The sequence below is a fragment of the Camelus bactrianus genome, chromosome 31, assembly GCF_048773025.1.
Source record: "Camelus bactrianus isolate YW-2024 breed Bactrian camel chromosome 31, ASM4877302v1, whole genome shotgun sequence".
Classification (NCBI taxonomy): domain Eukaryota; kingdom Metazoa; phylum Chordata; class Mammalia; order Artiodactyla; family Camelidae; genus Camelus; species Camelus bactrianus.
Genome location: NC_133569.1, coordinates 17,673,384 through 17,699,149, shown reverse-complemented (window position 1 = coordinate 17,699,149; position 25,766 = coordinate 17,673,384). Strand labels below are relative to the sequence as shown.

The following is a 25,766-nucleotide window of genomic DNA, read 5'->3' as shown; positions in this document are numbered from 1 at the left end:
TCAAATATCACTTTTTATTTTTGTAAAAAGGGGCCTAGGGTATCCAAATTATCCTGTTTAAAAAAAAAAAAAAGAACTTCTTCCAACATCTAAGGTGGAAATGAAAAACATTTTTAAAAGTTTATTACAACTAACAAAATAATTTCAGTCAAGATTTTTACATAGAAATTTTATTTTGATGGGCTAGATAAATACTTTATCATAGAAAGTGCACACTGGACTCGGATGCCTGGGCTCCAAAGTGCCTTGAGCTCTGACGAGCTGAGCCTTTGGATGGGCCAGCTCAGCTCATGTCAGTTCGCAGACATCCTCGCCACTCCCCTCCCTGCACCTGGTCCTCTTCACCTGGTGGCATCTCCTATCACGTCCCTCCCCGTGGCCACCACCAATGTACACATCACATTTACAACCAATGTTTAGTTTTGGGTCATCATTTCTGTTTAAAATGTCTGTTTCTGTGAACTAGAAGACACAAGCAGGAGAAAGTTCGTGAGTCCTTGGTCAGGAACGTGCCCCAGTTCGAACACTGCTCCTACAGGAAATCATTTCACTTTACAATGCTGTCCCAGGACGTGGTGGGTTGGCAATTTAAAACTCTCTGCAGGCACGTGAGGAAGGAAAGCTGGAGGCACAAGTCTGCAGGCAGTAACGGCAGAGGCAGGAGAAATCAGGTTGAAAACAACAAAGGCAGCAGACCAGCGGGTTGAGGTCCCCAAACACAAGAGTGCTGAGGACCCCTGCCCCCCACTACCAGCATCTCTCCAGACTGTGCCCCCCTCTCCTGACCTGTGTGAGAAGAATCTGGGGAAGGTCCCCCACACAATCACAGAAGGACAGCACCCTCCAGACCTATGATCTCATTTGTAGATGAGGAAACCAAGGCCCAGAGAGAGAATGGGTCTAAACTGTGGTTTTTAAATTGTTTTTTTTAAGTGCTCTGGAACCTCTGTTCAGAGGAAATCATTCAAGAATCCATAAATCATAGCTGATCTGATGGGCAGCCCTGCCACCCCCCACAACACACACACACACACACACACACACACACACACACAGACACACACACACACACACACACACACACACACAGCCCTGAAGGGCCCCAGGGAGGCCCATGGAGCAGTTTTAAATACTAATATGAAGGGATGGATAAGCCAGGCCATGGGACCTGCCCAGAGCCATGGTGATGGTCCTGTATTAACTTTTTTCTACTTTCTGTATACTTAACACTCTGGCATCTGGGGCTCTCTGACCAGGAGGACACTGCCCTTCCCAGGGTGAGCAAATTCCTGGAAACAGCAAACAACTCCCCTCTGAGCACACCTCTCGACACAACCTTTCATGTGCAGAGCTTTACCCCAACCACCTCCTTTACCAGGCTCTTACACTCCAGGCCAGTATCCCCCTGTCCCCATCATCCCTGGGCCACGTTATCAGACAACTAGGGGCAGCCACTATGCCCCAGAGCCTGTCAAAAGTGTTCCAACTCGCTGATCATCAACCCACCTGCCCCGTACCCTGTCTGGCCTGTTCCCGCCCATAAAAACCACAATAAGTCTTCCGCCTACACTTTCCCCTCACTCCTGCTGCCCCCTGAGGACACTGGTGCTTCCCCAGGTGGCCGCCCCGTAGAAAGGTCCCTTTTCCTGGGAACTCTTAAGTAACAAACTCATTTCACCAGGAGTCCTCTCCTGGTCTGCTGGCCTCACCACACTTGGAAAATGATAAAACCTACATTTATATTACAGACTCACTCTAGAAGCAAACGTTATCCCCAGAGACCTTAAAATTTGGATCAGAAAATGCACATCCAGAGGAGGCCACAATTTTGGAAAGAGCCTGACCAGGGAGGCACCTCCTGGATGATTTTCAAGTGTGGGTGGAGAAGGGACCAAAGATGAGGGAGGAAGGGAGGGGGGTGGCCCAGAGCCAGGGAAAAGAGAGGACAGGTCAGTAGGAAGATCCTGGCAAGAAGACAGGCAGTAGAGAGGTACCAAGGTGAGTGTGGCTTTGGGAAGAGACAGAAAGAAAACGAGACGGAGGCACGGGACCCGGGCAGGCAGCATCAGGCAGGCTGGGGCGGGCCTCAGCCATCCAGCTCCTCCTTGACCGTGATGTGCAGGGGGCAGATGCGCAGTGGCTCAGGAGGCCCGTCTCCCCGCGAGCCGCCCAGGTAGAAGTAGGGCCGCACCTCTCCGAAGCGGGCATGGAAGGTGTACAGGTGACAGTGGCGCTCCGCGTCGTAGAAGGACAGCTCGCCCTCCTCGCACTCCAGCTCCACGCGCAGGCGGCGCGGAATGGCGGGGACCAGAGGCGGCGTGGCGGGGTCTGACGTCACGCAGTGGTCCCCATCCACGCCCTGCGTGCGGCACACGTACCAGAAGCCCGAGCGCGTGTCGTGGTAGCAGCTGTGCGAGTGGCCCTCGGCGCCCGCGTCCTGGCGTGTGCGCACCACCCCCACGCGCCAGCTCGGCAGCGTCCCCAGGTCCACCTCCCAGGCGTGCGAGCCCTGCGACAGGACGCAGGAGCCCAGCAAGCAGGGCGCCGACGAGAAGCGCTCTGGGTTCTCCACCTGCACCCGGTAGCCGTGGTTGGTGACGCTGGTGAGGTCCTCGGACACGGAGAGCCAGCCGGCCGCGGTGTTGGGATCAAAGCTGAAAGGCACTGGGCGCAGAGCAGGAAGAAGGTGGGGAAGGTCGGCAAACCTGCCATCCCGCCCGGCTGCCACACGGGTGGATGCCTTCCGTCCCCTGTAACTGGCAGACTATGTCCCACCGGGCCCCAGTGCAGGGAGCGGGCTGCTCTGGGCTGAGGAGGGGTGTTGTCAGGGGTTAAAAATGCGCCCTGCAAAAAAACTATGCTGGAGCCTACATCCCCAGTACCTCAGGAGGTGACCTTATTTGAGAATGGGATGGTTGCAGATGTAATTATTTAAGATGAGATCGGACCAGAGTAGAGATGGCCCTGAATCCAGTGACTGTTGTCCTTACCAAAATAGAGAGAAATAAACACATATGCTGGGAAAGCCCTGTGATGCTGGGGGGACAGATCAAAGCGCTCCAGCTGCCAGCAAGGTCAGCGGTGAACACCAGAAGTCAGGAAGAGGCAGAGAAGGAGCCTCCCCTCCAAGTGTCAGAGGGAGCATGGCCCTGCCAACGCCCTGGCTTTGGATTTCTAGCCTCCAGAACCGAGAACAAATTTGTCATTTTAAAGCACCCAGTCTTCAGTCCTTTGTTACGACAGACACAGGAAGCCATGCAGGCAGAGATCCGGATGCACACATGACGTCTGTGACATCTTAGAAAAGCATATAACGTGCCCCTGGGTCACTGACATTTCTCCCTGTAAAATCATGTCTCTGTTTGGGCTCCTACTACAAAAGCATCAGAGACTGGGTGGTTTAAATGACAGAACTGTACTTCTCACAGTTCTGGAGGCTGGAAGGCCGAGATCAGGGTGCCAGTGCGCTCAGGTTCTGGTGAGAGCTCTCCTTTTGGTTGAGAGATGCTCACCTTCTTGCTGTGTCCTCACATTGGGGAGGAAGAGAGCGAGGAAGCCAGCTCTCTTGTGCCTCCTCCTAAAAGGGCACTAATTCCATCAGAGGGCCCCATCCTTGTGACCTCTTCTAACCCTAATCACCTCCCAAAGGCCCAGCCTTCAAATTCCAATGCATGGAGGTTAGAGGATTGGGGGGGGGGGGACAACAACACAAACATTCAGTCCACAGCACATGACACAGTGACTTGTGTGGGCTGCAATCACCTTGGGAGAGGCAACCCTGAACTGAGGGGCTCTTTCATTATACACAAAATACGGTTCTAGGGGGGAAGATACAGTTTGGTGGTAGACAGCGTGCTTAGAGTGCACGAGGTCGTGGGTTCAATCCCCAGTACCTCCATTATAAATAAATAAACCTAATTACCTTCCCCTCTCTGCTAAAATAAAGTAAAAATAAAATAGTTGAACAAAAAAATTACTAAAAAAAATAAAATAAAAATATACGGTTCTGAATAGAGAGAGAAGTTAGTTTCTTTTTTCTGAAGAGGTGGCCAAGTGTCAGGCCCCAACAAGGAGGGAGTTCTGCCAGGAGAGGTTTGAGCAGTGGAGGGAGGAGTGGAACAGGGCACAGAGACCCATGTGAAAGAGGCTGGAGAAGGGACAGTGGGGGGATGTGGGGAGGAGGTCGATGGGGTGGGAAGCTGGAAGGAACGGGTTCAGTGGGCTCTCTGCTTAGCACGAAGCCCTCCCCTGACTCTTAGACCTGCCCACGCCCCCACTCACCAGATTCGACACACATGACCATCTTCCTCCAGACGCGGTACTGCAGGGAGTCCAGGTACTTGCAGACGTCGATGAGCATGCCGGGCTGCACGGGCTCCGGCTCCATCGTGCAGAAGAGGCTGGGAAAGGAGAATTGGGCCTGGTGGGCAGGGCCAGAGCCATGCGTCCTGAGCCAAACTGGGTCAGCTTGAAACAGGACTCCTTGCCTCAGGCCTATACCCACTGGTCGCTTTACCCAAGACAAACCTGGACTGGGCTCTGTCAGGAGATGAACCAGAAGCCAACTGGGTGGTTCACACCCCTTCAGAATTCAGCACTCAGGCCCATCCTGCTCCCACTGGGATAAATATAAATAGGAGGTTCTCAGACATGGTTCCCATCCATGTGGGCAGAAATCACACTGTGCATCAGCTCAGAGGATATCTGAGTCAGAAGACACCTCTAGTCTTACAGTCAGAAGGTATCATTGCCCTTTGCTTGAATACCTCCAGGGACAGGGAACTCACTACTGCCCAAAGCACTCTCTTCCATCTTTGCACAGCTCTGACTGGGCACAGTTTTTCCTTATTCATCCCTGTGAGCCCAACAACCATTCACACAAACCAGTATGTCCTGAGGCTCTCAGAGGGAGGGGGCTGACAAGAAATGAGCTTAAAGGTTGGGCCAACCCCCAGAGAACTAGAAGCCCCAGGCAGGATGGCACATCCATGATCATGTTCTACACTCAGGAAAGCAACACTGCAGCAGCGCACATCAGAAGTGGGTGCCTTGTAGAGGGCTCTCCACCTGGCTGGTCCCAGCGCTCCCTCGGCAGGGCACCCAGCTCGCCTCACTGCCTGCCCGGCCCTGGAGCCACCTGAGTTTGCAGCCCTGGTATTTCTACCTCTTCATCCTCTCCTCTCCACCAGCCTTGTCAACTTACCGGCGTTTTCGGCTCTTATGTTTCTGAAAGATAAAAAACAGAGACACAAACACAGACACAGAGAAAACATAAATTTCTGACCTCCAAAGGAGCCAAACATCCCGTGTTCATGGATCAGACGATTTAATATTGTTAAGATGGCAATAACCCCTTCCCCAAACTGATCTACAAATTCAATGCAATTCCTATTAAAATTACAGCTGGCTTATTTGCAGAAACTGATACATGGATCCTCAAATTCATATGGAAAGTCAAGGGACCCAGAATAGCCAAAATAATCTCGGAAAAAAAGAACAAAGTTGGTGGCTCACACTTCCAGACTTCAAAACTTATTAGAAGCAATAGTAATCAAGACAGTGTGGTACAAACATAAGGACAGACATACAGATCAATGCTCACTGAAAGTCTAGCAATAATACAAGATCTTATGGTAGCTCACAGAGAAAAAAATGTGACAATGAATATATATATGTTCATGTATAACCGAAAAATTGTGCTGAACACTGGAATTTGACACAACATTGTAAAATGATTATAAATCAATAAAAAATGTTAAAAAAAAAAAAGAACGTCTAGAAATAAACCCTCATGTGCACTGTCATTTGTTTGTCAGCAAGGGTGCCAAGACCATTCCATGGGAAAAGAATGGTCTTCAAAAAATGGTGCTGGGACAACTGGGTATCTACATGCAAAAGAATGAAGCTGGATTTCCTAACTCCCACCATACACAAAAATTAATTCAAAATAGACCAAAGACGTAAATGTAGAGATAAAACTATAAAACTCATGACCTTGAGTCATGCATGAGATACAACACCAAGCACAAGAAGCAGAAGAAACATAGACAAAAAGAACTTCATGAAAATGGAAAACTTTTGTGCATCAAAGGAAGTCATCAAGAAAGTGAAAAGATAACCCACAGAATGGGAGAAAATATTTCTAAATCATGTATCTGATAGAGGTCTAGTAAGCATATTATATAAAAACACAATTCAACAACAAAAAGATAAGCAACTCAAGTTTTAAAATGGGCAAAGGACCTGAATGTACATTTCCCCAAAGAAGATATACAAATGGCTAACAGGTACATAGAAACATCAGTAGCCATCAGGGAGATGCAAATCAAAACCACAGTGAGATACCACTTTGCACCCATTACAACAGCTATAATCAAAAAAAGAAGGTAAGTGTTGGCAAGGATGTGGAGAAACCACAATCCATATACACTGCTCAGGGGAATGTAAATAGTGCCGTTGTTCGAAAAACAGGCAGTTCTTCAAACAGTTAAACCGAGTTACCATATGATCCAGCAAATCTCCTCCTAGGCACATCCCCAAGAGAAATGAAAACAGGTTCACACAAAAACTTCTGCATGAGTATTTACGGCAGTATTATTTATAGTAGCTAAAAGTGGAACCACCCAAATGTCCACCAACAGATGAATGGATAAAGCAAACATCGTATATCGATCCACACAACGGACTATTCTCCAGCCACGTACTGGTACACGCTACAACATGGATGAAGTTTCAAAACATTAAGGTAAGTGAAAGAAGCCAGTCACAAAAGGCTATATATTGTGTAATTCCACTTACATGAAATGTCAAAATAAGCAAATCTATAGAGACGGAAAGTAGATCAGCGATCGGTCAGAGCTGGTGGGGAGGGTAGCTACAGGGTACAGGGTTTCTGTTTGTGAAGATGATAACATTCTAACATCGACTGTGGTGATGGTTGCACAATTCTGTGAATACACTAAAAGCCACTGAATTTGCATTTTAAAAAATGGAATTACATGGCATGCAAATTATATCTCAGTTAAGCCGTTTTATATATCTCACAAAACCATCCCTGAAAGCACACTGGATACTGGGCAAGATTTCAATCTTTAGAACCCACCAAATAATTTATTTCTCGGGCATTTTAGAGACATCTTAGTCCAAAGCTTTGTATGAGGCTGAGAACCCACAAAGGTCCCCAGCCAGGATGTTACATCCTGCCTGAATGGAGGATGTCCCTGTCCCTCCCACTCTGCTCAGCAAAGACTCTCCTTTCAAAACAGCGAGTTCAGCTGCTCTCCAAGTAAAGGAGATACCTCGCCATTCTGATTTTCAAACTAGCTTTCAAGTTATAGAAACTTTATATAAAGACCCAGTAGGACGCAGGGTATAGCTCAGTGGTAGGGCACATGCTTAGCATGCACGAGGTCCTGGGTTCAATCTCCAGTACCTTCATTAAAATAAATAAGTAATAAATAAACCTGATTACTCCCCTGCAGCAAAGCAAAACAAACATACAAATGCAAACAAACAGTGATTCACGGGAAGGAAAAGAGGGGTGAAATCAATAAAAGGAAGAAAAGGAAATAAACTCAGTATTTTTTTAAAAGAAAGAATGGAGTCATCCTTTTCTTAAGACAATAAGAGAATACCAAAATATCATATTCAAATCAAAAATTTAAATAATTGCATAATTCTTAAAATAGTTCATTTTGTAGTCTTCAAAAAATCTCACAGCCCTGATCTAATCATGAGAACACTCTACAGGACACCCGCCCGTACTCCTCGAGACTGCCAAGGTCATGAAAGACAGGCAAAGACTAAGAAGCCATCACAGAGCAGAGGGGACTAGGAGACCCGACAACCACACGCAATGCGGGACCCTGGACTGGATCCTGGGGCGGAGAGAGGACGTGGGGGTAGGCGTGGAGAAATCAACAGTCTGGACCTTCGGTAACAGCAGTGCGCCAGTGTCTGTTTTCTAGTCTGGACAACTGTGGCACCAGGCGACGTATGGTGTTAACAGGGGAAACCCGCGCAGAGGTGCACGGGAGCACACGCTGCCATCCTCGCAACTTTTCCATAAATCTAAAAGTAGTCCCAAATGAAAGGTTTATCTAAAAAGTACTCCATTGTATTAAGATGGAAAAAGAGAATGGGGAAGAGGAAGGGTAAGAGGAAGGGAGGGGGAAGAGGACGGCAGAGAGGCAGAGAGGGAGGAAGGGCTCCGATTACAATCATAAGTTCTTCCGCCTCCCGCCCCAGGCGGAGCACCTCCTCCCGAGGCTCCTCCAACAATGCGTCCGGAAGCGCGGAAGGCGGGGCTCCCCGCTGGCCCCCGAACGTCTGGGCCCTGCCGCCGAGTCCGGACGTCGAGGTCCTCACCATGAGAAAAGAGACGTCATCCTCCTTCATCTCCATCTGCAGGCGCTCGATCTCGTGCGCCAGAGCCTCGGTGTCTTCCGCAAGCTGCTTCATCTTCTCCTCGGCCAGAAGCTGCTTCTGCCTGGCCTCCTCGGCCATGGCGTCCAGGATGGCCTGCTCCTCCACCCTCAGGAACTCGCGGAGTTTGTCGAACTCCTGCCGGATCCGCCCTTCCAGCCAGGTAGCCTCCACCTGCAGCAGACAGCCGGCGGGAACCTCAGCCATCGCCGAGCCCAGTGGCTCCCAGATTTTTAGCAAAGGAGCTCAATTTGCAAAAGGAATCACACGCGGAACCTCAACAGACGCAATATAGATGCAGCTTTCTTAGCATGAATTTATAAATTTAAATTTAAAGTCAGTCAGACAGCACAGTGAGGCTGTTTTGATAAATCAACGAAATAAAATCACTGCTTACGGATGACAACTATAGTCCTGTAACTTCCTCCACATGCACTATTCTGTACCCGGTTAGACTGCAATCGTGAGGGAAATCCTGGCTCACAGAAATGAATTGTTGCAAATAGCAATGATTTTTAAAAAATGATTTGCCTTCCAATTTTAGGACTTCAAATTTGTCTGATAGAGGCTTACCAAAAATAGTAGTAGGAAGGACTTATTTTAAAACTGAATCAATAATATGCACACTCCTAATCATAGCTACAAAAAGCATTTAAAATAATAGTTAAAACAATGCCATAAATATACTCAAAGGAAAAGCAGAGAAGTATTTCTTATCTTGAGATGAGAAAGCCCTTTCTTACATGATGTGAAATTGAGAAGCCTCAAAGAATGAGATAATTGGAAACAGGAAGAAGTAAGAAGTTTTGAAGGGCAAGAGACTACTAATAACGTTAAATATATAAATACAATTCCAGGATAACTATTGGAAAAATAACTCGAATTGCGTGGTCCAGCAATGGCAGGTTAGTAACTCACATCTTTGGATTGAATATTTAATGTATGTTTATGGCTCTTACAATATGATGGCAAAATGATTCACTGTAAAAGGAGAAATGACCCAGAAGGGGAGAAAACGGTTTCTTACAAAAGAAACGACAAACTAGGGAAAATAATTCCTATGAAAAAACATGTGACAGATTGTTATTAGTCTTCATCTACGAAGCGCTCTTATGAATCCACTAGGAGTAAAGACAAAAATTCCAAGACAAAGAATGTGAACTGGGATTCACAAGAGAAATGATTGATTATAAGAACAAAAAGAGAGGAAACAAGTGAGAGGTCCGTCAACAAGGAGGTAAACAAATTGTAGTTTAACAAATTTGTTTAAACAAATTGTTGTAAGCAGAGACAGCAGGTGAAATAATGAGCTAGAATTAAATGTCATATAGATGTACATAACATGTGATATCTCTCATCTACCTGCCGTAATATGGGTGAAAAAGACAAGCTGTGGAATGGCAGGTAAAATCAGGTTTGAAAATATACATAACAATGCTGTAAGTTATGTATGGGTACATATATGTGTTGCAAGTCTAAAATGACCAACAGAAATAAACATCACCGTGAGCACGAAAAAAAAAAAAAGAAATGCAAATGGCTATGACACTTGTAAAAGGACGTACAAATTTACTAATAACCAAAGAAATGCACGTGAGGAAAGATGGTCTTGTTGAAATACTGGCGTGAAGACTGTACGGTGGGAACATGAAATCTGGGATGATTTTGTCACACAGGAAGACAAAAAACAGAGCAGGCAGGAAACCCAGCCAGTGCCAAGTCAAGTCAACCCACCCTGGCGGCTGGCAGCCTCTCAATAAAGGGGTAAACGCAAAACTTTCACTTCTCATCCACCTGGACTGACTGGGCTTAGAGGAAAAGCATTAAGCAAGCTGGAATCCTGGGAGCTTTGCACCTGACCCTGGGAGAATGCCACAGCCCCAGGGGGTGAGGGGCAGACCGGTGCTGTCACTTGGACATATGGACACTCCGCAAGTGTCCATCCTGCCCCAGGCCAGCTGGGCAGACGGCACTGGCCAAATTCAAGAGGAGATGAAGCTGAGGGGCAGACAGGGGCTGGCTGAGAGATTTGGAGGCCACGGTGAGGAGTCTGATGGGATGGAAGCCACTGGGCAGTCTGAAGCAGAGTGACACAATCGATCCATTTTTCTAAAAGATAAGCCCATTCCACGGAGCATGGATTGCAGTACAAGGGCAGAAGCATGGGGTCCAGGTGGGAGGCCAGAGAAGTGATGGTGCCCTGGGCCAGGACAGTGGCAGTGGAAAGGGAGTGTCAGGGGACATGGTGTACTTTGGAGACGTGGCTGGACGTGGGGAGTGAGAACAGGGGCATCGCCGGCTTGGGAACCCGGCGAGGTGGTGCAGCATGGCTAAGCTGTCAGCCTGACACCACGGCGCAGATGGCACAGGGGCTTTGGAAGCCGCTCCACAGCTGCTGGCGCCGCTATGCCCAGGTGTTTAAAGAGGCCACACAGCCACAGTCAGCATCAGACGGCCGTGCTAGGCCATCAGGGCTGGAGAAGGACGACTCTGGGGCAGCAGCCACGGCCAGGGCAGCCCACCCCCACTTCTCCCCCGACTGCCCTGGGTATCCCCATCTCCCCGCTTAGCCCCGCCCTCACGCACCTGATTGTGCTTGGCGATGGCCTCATAGGAGCGCCGCATGGCCCAGAAGGCCTTGGCTTTCTCCCGCAGTGCGTGCTCCATGTTCCTGCACTTGGCCTGCCGAGAAGGGTGAGAAGGAGGCGGGGAGGCAGGTTAGGGCGGAGGCAGGGCAGGGAGGCAACACACCACATTACAGCTGGAGCTGCATATCGACGCAGGTACCACTCAACCACATTTACTGAACCTGGTCCGACCTTGTGCTGCGGGACACAGCCCTGACCTTGAATCCGAGGTCCTATGGCAGAGAGGATCTCAGATAGCCTCTAACCCAGCCCCTTTGTTTTCAATTAAACTTTGTATTTTGAGATTATTGTAGATTCACATAAGAAATAATGCAGAGAGATCACATGTACCCTTCACCCAGCTTCCCCCAGTGGTAACATCCTATAAAACCATAGTCTATCACACCTCCAGGATATTGACATTAATACAAGTAGCTACTCTTACTCAGATTTCCCCAGTTTTACTTGTGTGTGTGTGTATTTCTATGTAATTTTATCACATGCAGGTCTGCGTGTCTACCACCACAGGTAAGATACACAACAGTCCAGTTACCACAAACATCCCTCCTGTTGCCTGGTTATAATCACGCCCATCTTTCTTTTCAAGATTGTTATATAAGTGGCACCACGCAGTATGTAAACTTGAGGGATCGTCTTTTGTGGCTCAGCATCATTCTCTGAAGATTCAGCCAGCTTGTGTGTCTATCCATAGTTCTTTCTTTTTTATTGTTGAGCAGCATTCCATGGTATGGATTTCTGTTTTTTGTTTTTGCTTTTTTAAACTGAAGTATAGTCAGTTTACAATGTGTCAATTTCTGGTGTACAGCATAATGTTTCACTCATATAAATACATACATATATTCATTTTCATACTCTTTTTCATTATAGGTTACTGCAAGGCATTGAATATAGTTCCCTGTGCTGTACAGTACAAACTTGTTGTTTAGCTATTTTATATGTAGCAGTTAGTATCTGCAAATCTCAAACTCCCAATTTATCCCTTCCTATCCCTTTCCCCTCCGGTAACCATATGTTTGTTTTCTATGTCAGTAGTCTGTTTCTGTTTTGTAAATAAGTTCATTTGTGTCTTTTTAGATTCCACATATAGGTGATACCATATAGTATTTTCCGTTCTTTCTGACCAGCCCCTTCGTTTTGTACCTGACACAGATGGGGAGACAGGGCTGAGGAGGTAAAGGGACCTGTTCCCTCCTAGGCTGGTCCCAGGGCAGCACCGAAGGGCATCCTGCTCAGCCTGCAGCTGGCGCAGGATGCGCTGTGAACCAGAGCTCTGTGCCCAACTGTCAAGACTGTGCTCACAGGCTCCCTTCGCGACTTTCTGAGCTGAGCTGGTCTGCAGTCACGGAAGAACAGATCTGATCATGGGGTTGACCCAGTTCTTCCCAGAGGGCCTTATCTAAACCACAGTCGTCCCTGGGTAACCGAGGAAGACTCCGTGGATACCAAAGTCCAAGGATGCTAAAGTCCCTTGTATCAAAATGGCACAGTATTTGTGTAAAATGCTACATAAGTAGTTTAAGTACAGTGTAAATGCTATGTAGATAGTTGCTAGAGTGGCAAATTCAAGTTTCATTTTTTGGAACTTGCTGGATTTTTTTCCTGTATATCTTTGATTCCCCCCTTAGTTAAATCAACAGACGTGGAACCTCCAGATACAGAGGGCCGACTGTACATGTCCCCCCACCTCCCTGCCTTATTCCAATATCCTAGTAGTGCTTGGATCGTGCACAATACTTTAACCAGCAGATTCAAATATTTCTGGTTTAGTTTTTCAAACGTTTACCATTGTTCTGATCTCCTTGGACTCCTAGAGGAAACACTGCTAGTTTTGGGTTGGATTCCAACCTTTTGTATCCTAGGCCAAGCATTTGCTTTCCATCTTTTATTCTTTTCTCTCTACATTCTGAGAGCTTTCCAAGTCCCCCCCACCTTTGGAAAAATAACAATTCTAATAACATGTTATAAATGACTACCATTTATCGAGCATTTACTATGTGCCAGGGACAATGCTAATTTCTTTACAAATTACATCACATAATCATCACATTATCCCTAATAGTAAGTAATTTTATTAGCCCCATTTTACAGATGAATAAAACTGAAGCACAGAAAGGGGAAGCAAGTAGCCCAAGGGCACACAGCTAGCATGTGCAGAGCAAGGATGTAGACCTAGACAGTGGTGGCAAGCAGCCCCTAAGACAGGCCCCAGTGATCTTCTCTCCTGTGAAATAAGAAAGTTGTTGTTTTAAGCTGCTAGATTTGGGGAATGATGTGTTATACACACTTGTCCTCAAAAGCCTCATCCCCACTGGGGCCTGATTTAGATGATGAGATTCTGGACTTTGAGCTGATGCTATAATGGGATAAGACATTTGGGGAACCTGGGAGGGGGTGAGTGTACACCGCATGTGGGAGGGACATCAATCACTGGGGCCAGAGGGCCACTGAGGGAGGCAGACTCTAAAATGGCCCCACCTCCTGGTACTCAGGCCCTGGTGGAATCCCCTCCCTAGGGGCTGGACCTAGCCGCTTGCTTCTAACCAACAGAATATGGCAAAAGTGACGTATTCTTTTGTGTCTTGCTTATGTAACATAAGGTTTGCAGGATTCAAATACATAATTGTGTGAGTTTACCCATTCGTTGTTGCATTGTATCTCACCATATAAACATACTATAATTAAGTATCCATTCCACTGTTAATGGACAGCTGGGTCATTCACAATCTTCGAGTAACACAAGTAGTATGAACATTCTTGTTCCGGTCTCCTGGTGCACAAGTGCACCGGCTCTTCTACAGAACATTCCTAGGGGTAGAATTACTGGGTCACAGGAATGTGTATCTTCAACTTCAGTAGATAAAATGCCAAACTTTTTTCCAAAGCAGGTGTACCAATTTATACCACAGAAGCCATGTTAATGAAAAATATTTATTAACAATTTGGATCTTTATTTTAAAATACCTGTTACTAAAGTCTTTTGACCTTTTTTCTATTGAGCTGCCTGCCATCTTCCTACTGGTGTGTAAGGATTTATTACAAACACACAACATGTCTTTTACGGATCTTATGTATAATAAGTATCTTCTATCATCTTGCTCACATTTCTTAATTTCAGTGTAGTCCAATGTATCAGTATTTTCCTCTGGAATTAGGGCTTGTTGGTTTTGTTTAAAAAATACCTCCTTACCCTGAGGTCATAAAGTTAATTTCCTATATAATTTTTTTTAAAGCTTTATGGCTTTCCTTTCACATTTGGGTCTAGAGCAGATACCTGAGGTTTATTTTGTGAATGGTGTGACCAGGTCGCTTGTTGTCCCAGAACCACCACTTAAGAACACTGCCATTCCCCACTGGTCTGAAGGCCACCTCTGTTATTCATCACATACACATCTGGGTCTCGGTTCCCCCATCTGTTTACCCCTATTCTTACCAATATCACAGTCTTAATTTCAGGAACTATAACACAAACTGACATCTAATAAATAGCTCCTAGGAATGCTTTGGCAATTCTTGGCCCTTTGAACTTGCATGTAAATTTTAAAATTAGTTTGCCAAATTCCACAAAATAATCATGTTGGGGTTTTGACTGGGATAGAACTGACTCTACAGATCAGTTTGGGGATAACTGACATCTTTAGATACTGCCTTCTAGTCCATGAATATGGTATATCTTGCCACTTAGTCTCCTTTAATGTCATTCAACAAAGGTTTATATTATTACCGGCCAGAGTTCTGCACACTTTTTGTCACACTTATTCCCAGATACCTGATTTTTTATACTATTGTTAAGTGTATTTTTAAATTTTCTATTTGCTATTGATATACAGAAATACAATTGATTTTTATTCTTTATTTTGCAACCAGCATTCTGTCTAAACTCACTTATGTAACTATAATTATCTGTAGCACCTTTTTTATTTTCTATGCAACAGAAACTTCTCTACAGATGCAATCATACTGTCTGCATATAATACCAGTGTTGCTTCCTTCTTTCCAAACCTTATGCCTTTTATTCCTGACTTACTTTATTAGCTAGGATCTCCAGTACAAAATTGAATAGAAGTGATCATAATAGGCATTCCTGCCTTTTTCTTGATCTCTGTAAGACAATGCTAAACGTTTCACCATTAAATACAGTATTTGCTATACGTTTTCTGGTAGATTAATGAAGCTACTTTTATTCCTAGTTTGCTAACTTTTTTCCAATCACAAAAGGATACTGAATTTTATCAAATGCATTTTTACTCTAATGACTTCATCACATTTAAGTGGTGCAGAACTGGATTTTGTTTTCTTACGCAGTCGGACAGCTGGTGTCATTTAGCTGGAGTATTCAATGTAATTGCCAGTACAGCAGCATTTTTGTTTACCTTCTCTTCTGTGCTATTTGTCCTGCTTGCTCAATATATCTTTTTCTCCCTTTCTTGCCTTTTTAAAGATTTACTATGCATTTTTTATTCCATTTTTTTCCCCTTGTATACATTTAGTGGTTAACCTACAAAACACTACAGGTAAAAAGTATGAATTCAAATGACTCTAAACAATATATTTTTCATGGTTGCTTCTGATATTCTGATTTTAACACTAAACATACTTGTGTCACAACTGGACCAACCATTCAGGGCCCTGCACGGAGTCCAAGGAGTACCTGACATAGCAGAGATGGCTGGGTCACTAGTGGGGGCTCTGGTGCGAAGCTTAATCCAGACAAACATGGGGTCATCACTGCCCTGGATGGAGATAAGCGGCCCATGACACGTCTGGAGCATCACACAGGCCCCAGGCCCAGCTAAAGAGCGCTGATTTTGGCTTCAAATTCTAACATTCAAGTGTGGGGGCACATTCCCGGGCTAGTAAGTTGCAGGGCTGCAATGCAGAAAACTGCTAAAAAACAGCAAGACACGCCTTGCTTATCTTAGCGTAGGCTGTTAGCTGTAGGGCTGCTTCTGCTTCTTGGAAAAACATTACCTTCTGCCCTTGCTGAAAAGAGCAGGGCATTCTTCCCTTATCTAGCTAGATCTTGATCTTTATGGGGCCTTCGTACCTGCCGGGTTTCCACTGTGATTGTATACTCCCTAAACATTGTAAACTTCTCCCTAAACATACGGATTAAGACTAATGTTTCTGCTTTTCACAAAACTGCTGACCTGCATGCCTGCAGGTACACCATGCCCCTTACATGGTCCTATGATGTGTTTTACCTCCATCCTTTGTCTGACTGTTCTCAATAAATACAAGAGCTTTGGGGAGTTGGAGTTGGTCTCCCTCTCACTCTCTTGACTTGATAAAGTCTCCAGTAATTCATTCATTGGACAAAGCCGGCATTCAAGACCTTCAAGATTACTTAAATTATAAACACACACAAAACAGGATGTTTTTATTTACACTAAAGGATTCAGAATGTGATTATATAGTCTAGTTTTCTTTTTAAATTACAATTTGATTCCTTAAGCAGCAAATTAACGCCCTAAGAATTTTACAAAATTGTTTATCCAAAATATCTGTGAGCACAAGTGTTAGGTGATATAACAGAAAATGGAAAGGGTGCAAGGAAGAGAATAAGCATTATTTCCCAAAATTGTCACACCATCCTTTCAAGTACTTATCAAAGTGCTAGAGTGATGCCTGCAGCCAGGGCTGTCTGGCCCAAGCCAGGTTTTCTGGCCTTTGAGGTCCCATATGCGCTCCTGCTTCTGACCAAGTACCACCTGCTTCACCCAACTATCCCAAGGTGGCCTTGAAAAGTCTCGCAGGCCCCCTTCATTTCCTCCAAAAGCTGCTCTGATTTCCCCAGTAGAGTTCAGTTGCCTCTCTGTGGACCCTTCTACCACCGTACTTCCTACTTTGCATAATTGCCTCACTTTCCTGGAAAGGCTGCAGGCTTCCTGGGGATAGGTCCTGATGCCAAGGTCCCCTCACCAAGCACATGGTGCTCCATAAACTGCAGACAGAATGAAGGCTTGCTCCGCAGAGTTAAGAGACTTTCATGCACCACACATCCCCGGGTCTCAGCACAAAATACATGCTCAACTAACTCCTTGCCGGGTCAACAAGTGCCCTGGGCATCCATGTTCTCTCCACTACACCACACGGCCTCCTGGACCCAGAGCTAGGAGGCCGGATCTGTATCTTGTTGCTGTCACTGACCACTGGTGAGAACTTTGGCAACAGCTCTTCCTCTCTCAGGCAGTCAGGCTCCACACTTCAAAGATAGAGGCACAAAGGGGCCTGGGTCTCTCAAATTCTACCAACAAGTGAAGAATGCAGTCTTCTCTGTCCATGCTTACCAAGCCCATCACCAGGATTTCCTGGCATCTGTCTCCAGTTTGTGTTATTTCTCTTCCATTATTTCAGACATTTGTTTTCAGCAGCTAAGAGCTTTGGCACTTGGCCACCCAGGTTCAAATCCCAGCTCTTCCACTTAGTAGTAGGTGATCTAGAGCAAGTTCCTTAACTTCTCTGCACCATGATTTCCTAATATGGATGAGCAGGGAAGGTGGTAGAGTGCGTGCTTAGCACGCACAAGGTCCTGGGTTCAATCCCCAGTACTCCCCAGTACCTCCACTTAAAAAAAAAAAAAAGAAGTATGAACATGGCTGCCCACTAAGCTGTGAGCTCCATGGGCGGGGCTCTGGCTTAGTGACCTCTGCAGCCGCAGCACCCAGGACAAGTTCCGGTGCACAGCTGTCTTGTACACCAGTGAGTGCCACCCGGCATCAGGCTGAGCACACTCCTCAGCTCTTTCCGGACTAGACTCCCCTCCTCCTCAGACATCGCTCTGAGTGTTCATTGATCTGACAGCATTGTTCCTCTGCTGAAAAACCTCAGCTGTCTTTAGGATAAAGGTGGAGCCTCAGGGCCTCCTGGCTCCTTCTGTATCCATCCTCATTCCTTCTCACTACTCTGAAATTCTCTCAGTGCCTCCCAAGTCAGGCCGCCCTGCTTCAGGACCCTTACACGTGCCTCCACCTGCGACTGAAATACCCTCCCACACTCCCTTCACCTGGCTAACACCGCCTCCTGCCTCAGGTGTCTGCTTGAAGCCACCATGAAGGTCTGACTTGTTTATCCCGTGTCCTGCAGTGTCCCCAGGGCCTAGCAGTAAAAAGCATCTCCTGAATAAACAGAAAGGTGTCATTAGATAGTCTGCGCTTCCTGGCACCTGGCTCACTGACCTTAAATCCTGGCTTAGCCCAGACTTGGGGGTTCTGCCTTAGTGCTCCAGTCCTTGACCCCTGCCCATCTTCCAATCTATACCTCTGCCAGCCCCATGGTGATTTGTCATGACGGTACCCCCTACCTCGACCCCAGCCCCCAGAACTTACTTCGGCTGCTCCAAATCAGGACCTGGCGCTTCTGCCAGGGGAAATGAGAAGACACCATTGCTGTGGACCACCGTTAAACAAACAAGGTGACAGCAGTTATAGGCTCATTCCACTGGCAAGTTCAAACAAGCGAATGGACGACAGCCCCTTCACCGGAACTTTGTCAAAAATGTGTATGGAATGGTAATCAATTTTTGACATCTCTTAAGAAAGGCATTAAAGCAAACTCATTAAAACAGTGTCTGGAGACCAGGCATTGGGGGTTCTTGCAGTACCTCCTTTTTGATACACTCAGCTTCAGACCAGCTGTTCTCCAAACTGTGGGCCTGACCTGCGTATTAGTAGGTATTAATAGGTGATGAAATAAATTATAGTGTTTCACACCTTGTGCAATGTTTAAAATCAAACGACAGAAAACGCCAGAGTACAATAGACATTTTCACAGAACTTTTGTTTCAACTGAAACAGAACACCATGCATATATATGGGTGTTCTGGGTCACCATGGAAAAAACATTTCTTACTATGGGCCAGTTAAGGTCAAAGATTTTGCTAACTCCTGAGCTGGCTAATCCTTACTTCCTGATCATTTTCCCTTCCTATACCAAAAAATTCTCCATGTTAGTTCTGCCCTACAAGTTGCTCCTTCCTTTATTTATAGCCACTGGAACTCCAGACATGGGGATGCTGAGAAAGTGATGGAAAATATACCAGCTGATCTCCCCACAGCTACACAACACATTGGGCCAGCTCGGGAAGGGATGGATAGGGGGGAGCTAAAGGCTCCATATCCCAGCCAGGTCTTGGGGTGCTGCACCTCTACCCTGAGTGTGCCCAGTTCCAGGGTTCCTGGGCTTACCCACACCTTGTTCCTATACGGGGCCGGGGCCCCACCCGGCTGGTAGAAAAGGTGCACGGCCTCAGCCCTTCAGAGGTGGGCGGGACTGTCTGGAGAACGCCCTACAACCCAGTTGTCACAATTCCTGTTGACATTCTCTCTTCTCCCATCTCAGGCCTCCTGGGCCAGCCCTGATGAAGAAGGCAGCCTCTGCAGGTTACCAGAGTCAGGGAGTAGGGGCCCCGAGGAGGCAGCAGCCAGCCGGCAGCAGGAGGAGAGGCAGGACCGGGCACACCCGGCTCTGGCCGGCTGGAGTGGCGGGAGCAGCGGGGTCGGGGGTGCTGGGTTCCAGTCCACGTGCGCGCTCGGCCACCTCCCGCACCCGGGTCGCGCGCGCTTACCCGAAAGTCGTGAGCAGTGTCCTTCACCGGCTGCACGCGGTGCCCCTGGTGCCGGGGGTCGGCCTGGCACGAGCAGCACAGCAGCTCCTTGTCCTCGAGGCAGAAGAGGTTGAACTGGCCGCGGTGCAGGCGGCAGAGGCGCGGGGAGCGGTGGCCGGTCCACCGCGCTCCCTCGGCCTCCTCGCGCAGCAGCTTCTCCACCAGGTTGTTGAGGGTGTGGTTGGTGCGCAGGTCGCCGGGGGCCGCGCGGTCCTTGCACACCGGGCAGGTAGGGGCCACCTGCACCTCCCAGCAGCGGGTCACGCACCCGCGGCAGAAGTTGTGGCCACAGCGCAGAGTCACGGCGTCGCGGAAGGGGTCGTAGCAGACGGCGCAGAGCAACTCCTCCTTGAAGGAGCGAGAAGGCCCGGGGGACACGGCGGGGCTCGGCTCCATCGCCCCAGCCGCCGGCTCCTGCTCCCGCAACTTTAGCTCCGGCCCCTCCCACCCGCCTCGCGGCTCCCGGGACCCGGCGGTGAGCGGAGCCCAGCCCCTTCCCCCTCGGAGCGCTGAGCGACAGCGGCGCCGGCCAATCGTGCGGGGCGTGCAGGGAGGCTCCGCCCCAGTTCCGGTTGGCGCGGGAAACCCCGGAAGAGCGGGGCGGGCCGGTGTGCTCTGCGGACCCGCCAGTGCCGGGCGGGCCGGCCAGGTTTAGCAGGAAGAAGCGCCACAGCCGTGCTGTAGGGCTTCCGTGTCACTGGAAACCTACTTCCGATTTCAAAAGGGAAATGAAGTCTAGGAGCCTCTTTCTTAACCAATCCCCGGAAATCTCAGGCCCGCGACACGGGAGAAGCCAGAGCTCCTTCCTTCCTGGTTCCGAAGTGGCGTCTGGGTCTTACACCGCCGTTAGCCATTTCTCCACTTGTGGTTTGTAGCTTCCTTTAAGAGCTCTGTGCCCACTCTTGTATTCGTGGTTTACTTATTTTGGCCAGTCTTGTTCTTGCCCCCTGGGGTATGGCGGAAACTGGTGAGGGAAGAGGGTAGTGGGGAAGACCCCAGAGGAGACCCGATTCTTGTCGCGTGGTTGAATAAGTGGGCAAGTTACCATCTTTCAAAATGTATTTCCTCGTGGGTAGAATGGCGATAATATCCCTCATCTCTATGAAATGTGAGAATTAAAGTGAAATAAGTATGGAAAGTGCTCATGACATTAAGCAGGTCCCCGTTGAAACAGAAGTCCCCAAAGTTAGCTATGGTAACTAGAATCCAGCCGAATTCCTGCCAGGTGCAGCAGGCCTGAGTCTCTCCAAATCCCTATTCCTGCCCCAGGTCGATCACTTCACAGCCTTCGGATGTTGGATTCCTTTCCCCTGACACTCTTTCATTTCCAATTTCTGCTGGAAGACAATCCTCCACATGCCTTATGTTCTTGTATGCCAGCTGAACACCGACTGCCTTTTTTGGGCTATCTCTTTTCTGGGATGTTTCTGTGATCAACAGCCTTGGGAGGCAGAAATAATGTCTCCCTCCAGGCAAAGATCTGGCAACCTTACTCCTCATTATAAAAGATTCAGTTTCCCTAAACTTCCTCCAGTGGCCCACATCACATAGGCTTGTAGGAATTAAGGCTCAGGAAACTGGCCCAAATGGCAATAACCTGGCTACTGTTATTGCAGTTAGTAATAAACTGTCCTTTGCCTCTGATTCAGGAGTCTCATTTACCAGAATTCATGAAACTGTGGCATGCTAATTTGTTAGCTTGCCAGTAGGCTAAAAATCTCAGACCCTTTAGAGTTTCTGACAATTTCCTTACAAACTTTCCTTCAGAGTAGTCCTTCCCCCGCAATGCCAAAAGGATGGATGCCACTAATTTTTACTGCCTTCTGTAGTGTTTCTTACCCATGAGCAGTGGTCCTCCTACAGTCACTTGGGGAGCAAAGCACAGATTCTTGAGCCCACATTGCCTCTCTTGGGAAAAATCCCCGGAATCTGCATTTTCACACAACTTCCAGGTGATTCTCAGGAACACTTGTACTGTTTGTTTATTGAGGGGGAGGTAGTTAGGTTTCTTCATTGATTTCTGCTTGGAGGAGGTACTGAGGATTGAACCCCTAACCTCTTGGTCGCTGAGCATGCGCTCTACCACTTGAGCTGTACCCTTCCCCCAGGAACAGCAAAGTTGGAGACCCCTTGCTCTAGATCTGCTCATGCAACAAGAAGGTCTCCAGTTAGGCTAACTGGTTCAGAAATTAACCTTAGAGGCAATACCCGAAAAGGCCACAAGATGGGGCAAATAACCCCACATCCCAGGCACCTCCCTGGAAAATCTGGTCTCATTTTCTTTCGCTGTTTTATCTGTGTCCCAGTTGCTCTGTGAATCTGTTTTGCTATCTATGTGTTTTCCTCCTGCTCTTATGATTTTACTTATTTGTTTTGTTGTTTTTACTCCCGCTGTCTGAGTAGGGCCACAAATCCAAACAAGGACAAAGAGTAGAAATTAACAATTGTATCCTTTTCCCCTTTAAGTAGAATACAAAGGTTAACATTAAACCAGCAAGGTCCGCTAGTATTTCTGGAAATCCGGAAAGGACTTGGTTCTGTTCCAAGCTCCACCACTAGCCAGGGGCATAACCTGTGGCATATAACCTCACTTTTCTTAACTTCCTTTTCCTCAACTGTAAAAGGAGAGGTTGGACTAATTGCTCCAAATTCTTACCAGCTCAGACACTCTGAAGTTTTTTTATTCTTTGCATAATTTCAGTAAAAAGGGTGACTAAGACTTACCCAGAGACCAGGAAAGAGAAGTCTTGGTGATTGTAACTAATCTGTCACCATCTTCTGTTTCTTCTTCCAGTAGGAAGAACCTTCTTCTCTGAAGTTCAGGTCCCCTGTCTACCACTTAAATTCTTGTATAAGTCGACTGGCAGTTCTCACTGCTCTAACTTGCCCCTTCCATCCCCAGGCATCCTTGCCAGGCACCACCACATTTCCAAACCCCCTGTTAGCACCATATACACTTATATAAGGAATAACAACTATTTCTTAAATGTTGTATTAGGAAAAATAAAATTCCTAGGTGCTGGAAGAAAAATGCCCCCCCTTTAAAGCAGTTGACTAGATCATGTCTACTGCAAATAAAAAACAGAGATTGTTAGATTAGATAAAAAAGCAAGACCCAACTATATGCTGCCTAAAACAACCCACTTTAAATAGAAGCCTACAGATAAGTTAAAATGAAAGGATAGAAAAAGATATACCACACTAAAACGAATCAAAGAAAGCTGGGGTAGCCCTATTAATAATATCAGATTTCATATCAAAGCAGATTTCATGTCAACGAATATTATGGGGACAAGGGGGAAGACTGCCATAGTCGGCAGTTGCAGGGATGGCAGTAGCAAGAACCATTTTCAGTAATGCTCAACCAGAGATGCAGACATGCTTGAACTTGTCCAGCAGCCTTACCAAGGATATGTTTGAGGAAATTACTGTAGTCTGATGCTTTATGTAGGACACAGTGTTGGCTTAGGCCTTCTCGGAGGTCTACACTGTGGCAAAAAGGAGGGTGGGAGCTCTGAGTTTGTTTGACAAATGCAGGGAGAGCTTCCATAAGAAATGGTGCTTAATGCAAGTGACTAGGCAGACACCTAGGGTAGTAAATCAGCTGCCTCTGGATGGGATTTGGTTGCAGACATCTTGTATTTGATCCATATGCTTGTTTTTTTTTTTTTCCTCTGTATCAGTTAGGATCTTCTAAGCTGCGTCTTTTAAATTGCAACTCAAAATGCTTAAACAATAAGAGGATGGATGATCTCACATAATGGAAAGTCTGGAGGCAAGAAGGTCGTGTCCAACCCAGTGGCACTGAGACCCCAGATTCTTTCCAGCTTTCTGGTCTTCGGCTGCCTTTTGGTTGGAAAATGACTGCAGCCACTCCAGGCATCTTATCTTGGTGTAAATCAGCGTCCAGAAGTGGGATAGGGTTATTGTGCAGCCCACCCCCAGAACTTCCATCTCGCAAAACTGAAACTCCAAACCCATTAAACGAGTGCCTCTTCCTCCTTTCCCCAGCTTCTTCCTGGCCACCACCAGTCGGCTTTCTGTCCCTGAGAATTTGACTCCTCCAGACACCACATGCAAGTGGAATCAAATCTTATTTGTTTTTGTGACTTTTATGCTTATTTCACCAAGCAGAACGTCCTCAAAGTTCGTCCATGTTGTGACATACCTTAGAGCTTTCCTCCGTTTTTTAAAGCTGGATAACATTCCACTGTATGTTTACACCGCAGTTTTGTTTACCCATTCAGCCATCGGTGGACATTTGGGTTGCTCCCACTTCATGGCTATTGTGAATGATGCTGCTGTGAACATGGGTGCACAATATCTCTTCAAGACCGTGCTTTCAGTTATTTTGGGAACATACCCAGAGATGGAATCTCTGGATCTATTTTTACTGTTTTGAGGAACTGACGCACTGTTTTCTACAACAGACGCACCATCTTACAGTCCCACCAGTAGTGCACAAGGGTTCCAGTTTCTCCACATCCTGCCCAACACTTGCTATTTTCTTTATTTTCTTTTTCTTCTTCTTCTTCTTTTTTTTTTTATTTTTTCTGTTTTTGTTGCAAGCATCCAAATAGATGTGAGGTGATATCTCTGTGTGGTTTTGATTTGCATTTCCCTAATGATTAGTGATGTCAAACATCTTTTCATGTGCTTCTTGGCCATTTGGATATCATCTTTAGAGAAATGTCTACTCAGTCCTTTGCCCCCTTTTAAATCAAGTCTTCTTTTGTTATTGTTGTTGAGTTGTATTAGTTCTTTATATATTCTGGATACTAGCTTCATACGAGGCAGGTAATCGGCAAGTATTTTCTCCCGTGCCCTAGGTGCCTTTATGTTTTGTTGCCATTCATTCTCACTTTGCTGCACAGAAATTTTTTATTTTGATGGAGTCCCATTTACCTCTTTTTTTTTTGCCTGTGCTTTTTAAAAAACACCTTTATTGTGGTGTAATTCCTGTACAGTAAACTACACATATTTCAGATGTACAATTTGATGAATTTTGATAGATGTCTACACCTATGAAACCACCACCACACCACAGTCAAGATAGCTGACATTTCCATCACTCCCCAAGAGGTGCAAATTTCGAACTCCCCATTTATCCACTGGTAACCATAAGTTTGTTCTCTATGTCTGTGAGTCTGTTTCTGTTTTGTAGATAAGTTCTATTGTGTCCTTTTTTTTTTTTTTTTTTAGATTCCACATATAAGCAATATCATGGCATTTTTCTTTCTCTTTCTGGTTTACTTCACTTAGAACGACAGTCTCCAGGTTTATCCATGTTGCTGCAAATGGCATTATTTTATTTGCTTGTGCTTTTGACGTCATATCTAAGAAACCATTGCCAATGTCATGAAGCTTTTTCTCTATGTTTTCTTCTAAGAAATTTAAAGTTTTAGGTCTCATGTAGGTCTTCAGCCCATGTTCAGTTAATTTATATATGGTGTAAGGGAAGGGTCCAGCTTCCTTCTTTTGCATGTGGATATCCAGTTTTCCCACCACCGTTTGTTGAAGGGACTGTCCCTTCTCCCTTGAGTGGTCCTGGCACCCTTGTTGACGATCATTTGACCATATACACAGGTTCATTTCTGGACTCCCTATTGCATTGGTCTATATATCTGTCTTTATGCCGGGACCACACTGTTTTGATTACTGCAGCTTTATAATAACTTTTGAAATCAGGACATGTGGGACCTCCAACACTGTTTTTCTTTTTCAAGATTATTTTGACCATTGGGGTCCATTGAGATTCCGTATGAATTTTAAGATGGTTTTTTTTTCTATTTCTGCAGTGAGTGGTGTTTGGATTTTTGTGGGGGTTGCATTAAATTTGTGGATCACTTGGAGCAGTATTGACATCTCCACAGTACTGTCTTCTAATCCGTGAGCGCAGGCTATCTTTCCATTTATTTGTGTCCTACCGTTTCTTTCAGCAGTGTTTTACAGTTTTCAGTGTAAAACCCTTTCGCCTCCATTTTGTTCTTTTTGATACTATTGTAAATGGAAATATGTTCTTAATTTCCTTTACGGAGAGTCACTGCCTGCCTCTGCTGTTACGGAAGGGAAGATTGGTTATCTTGTTACTT

General features: G+C 46.4%; 2 protein-coding genes across 2 annotated transcripts in view; one reads left to right on the top strand and one right to left on the bottom strand.

Annotated features, from left to right (window-relative positions):
- On the bottom strand, nt 1-20,176 carry TRIM35 (tripartite motif containing 35). The gene is made up of 6 exons (XM_010948655.3): nt 19,636-20,176; nt 11,011-11,106; nt 8,368-8,598; nt 5,204-5,226; nt 4,282-4,400; nt 1-2,664 (listed from the first exon to the last, which is right to left on the bottom strand). The coding sequence occupies exons 1-6, from the start codon at nt 20,068-20,070 to the stop codon at nt 2,087-2,089; spliced, it is 1,482 nt and encodes a 493-aa protein (XP_010946957.2). The 5' UTR covers nt 20,071-20,176; the 3' UTR covers nt 1-2,086.
- A 238-nt stretch (nt 20,177-20,414) lies between these two features.
- Nucleotides 20,415-25,766, top strand: part of PTK2B (protein tyrosine kinase 2 beta) — a 127,832-nt gene continuing 122,480 nt past the window's right edge. The window contains exon 1 of the mRNA XM_045511668.2: nt 20,415-20,541. The gene's annotated coding sequence lies outside the window, so the exon portion shown is untranslated. The remainder of the gene's footprint in view (nt 20,542-25,766) is intronic.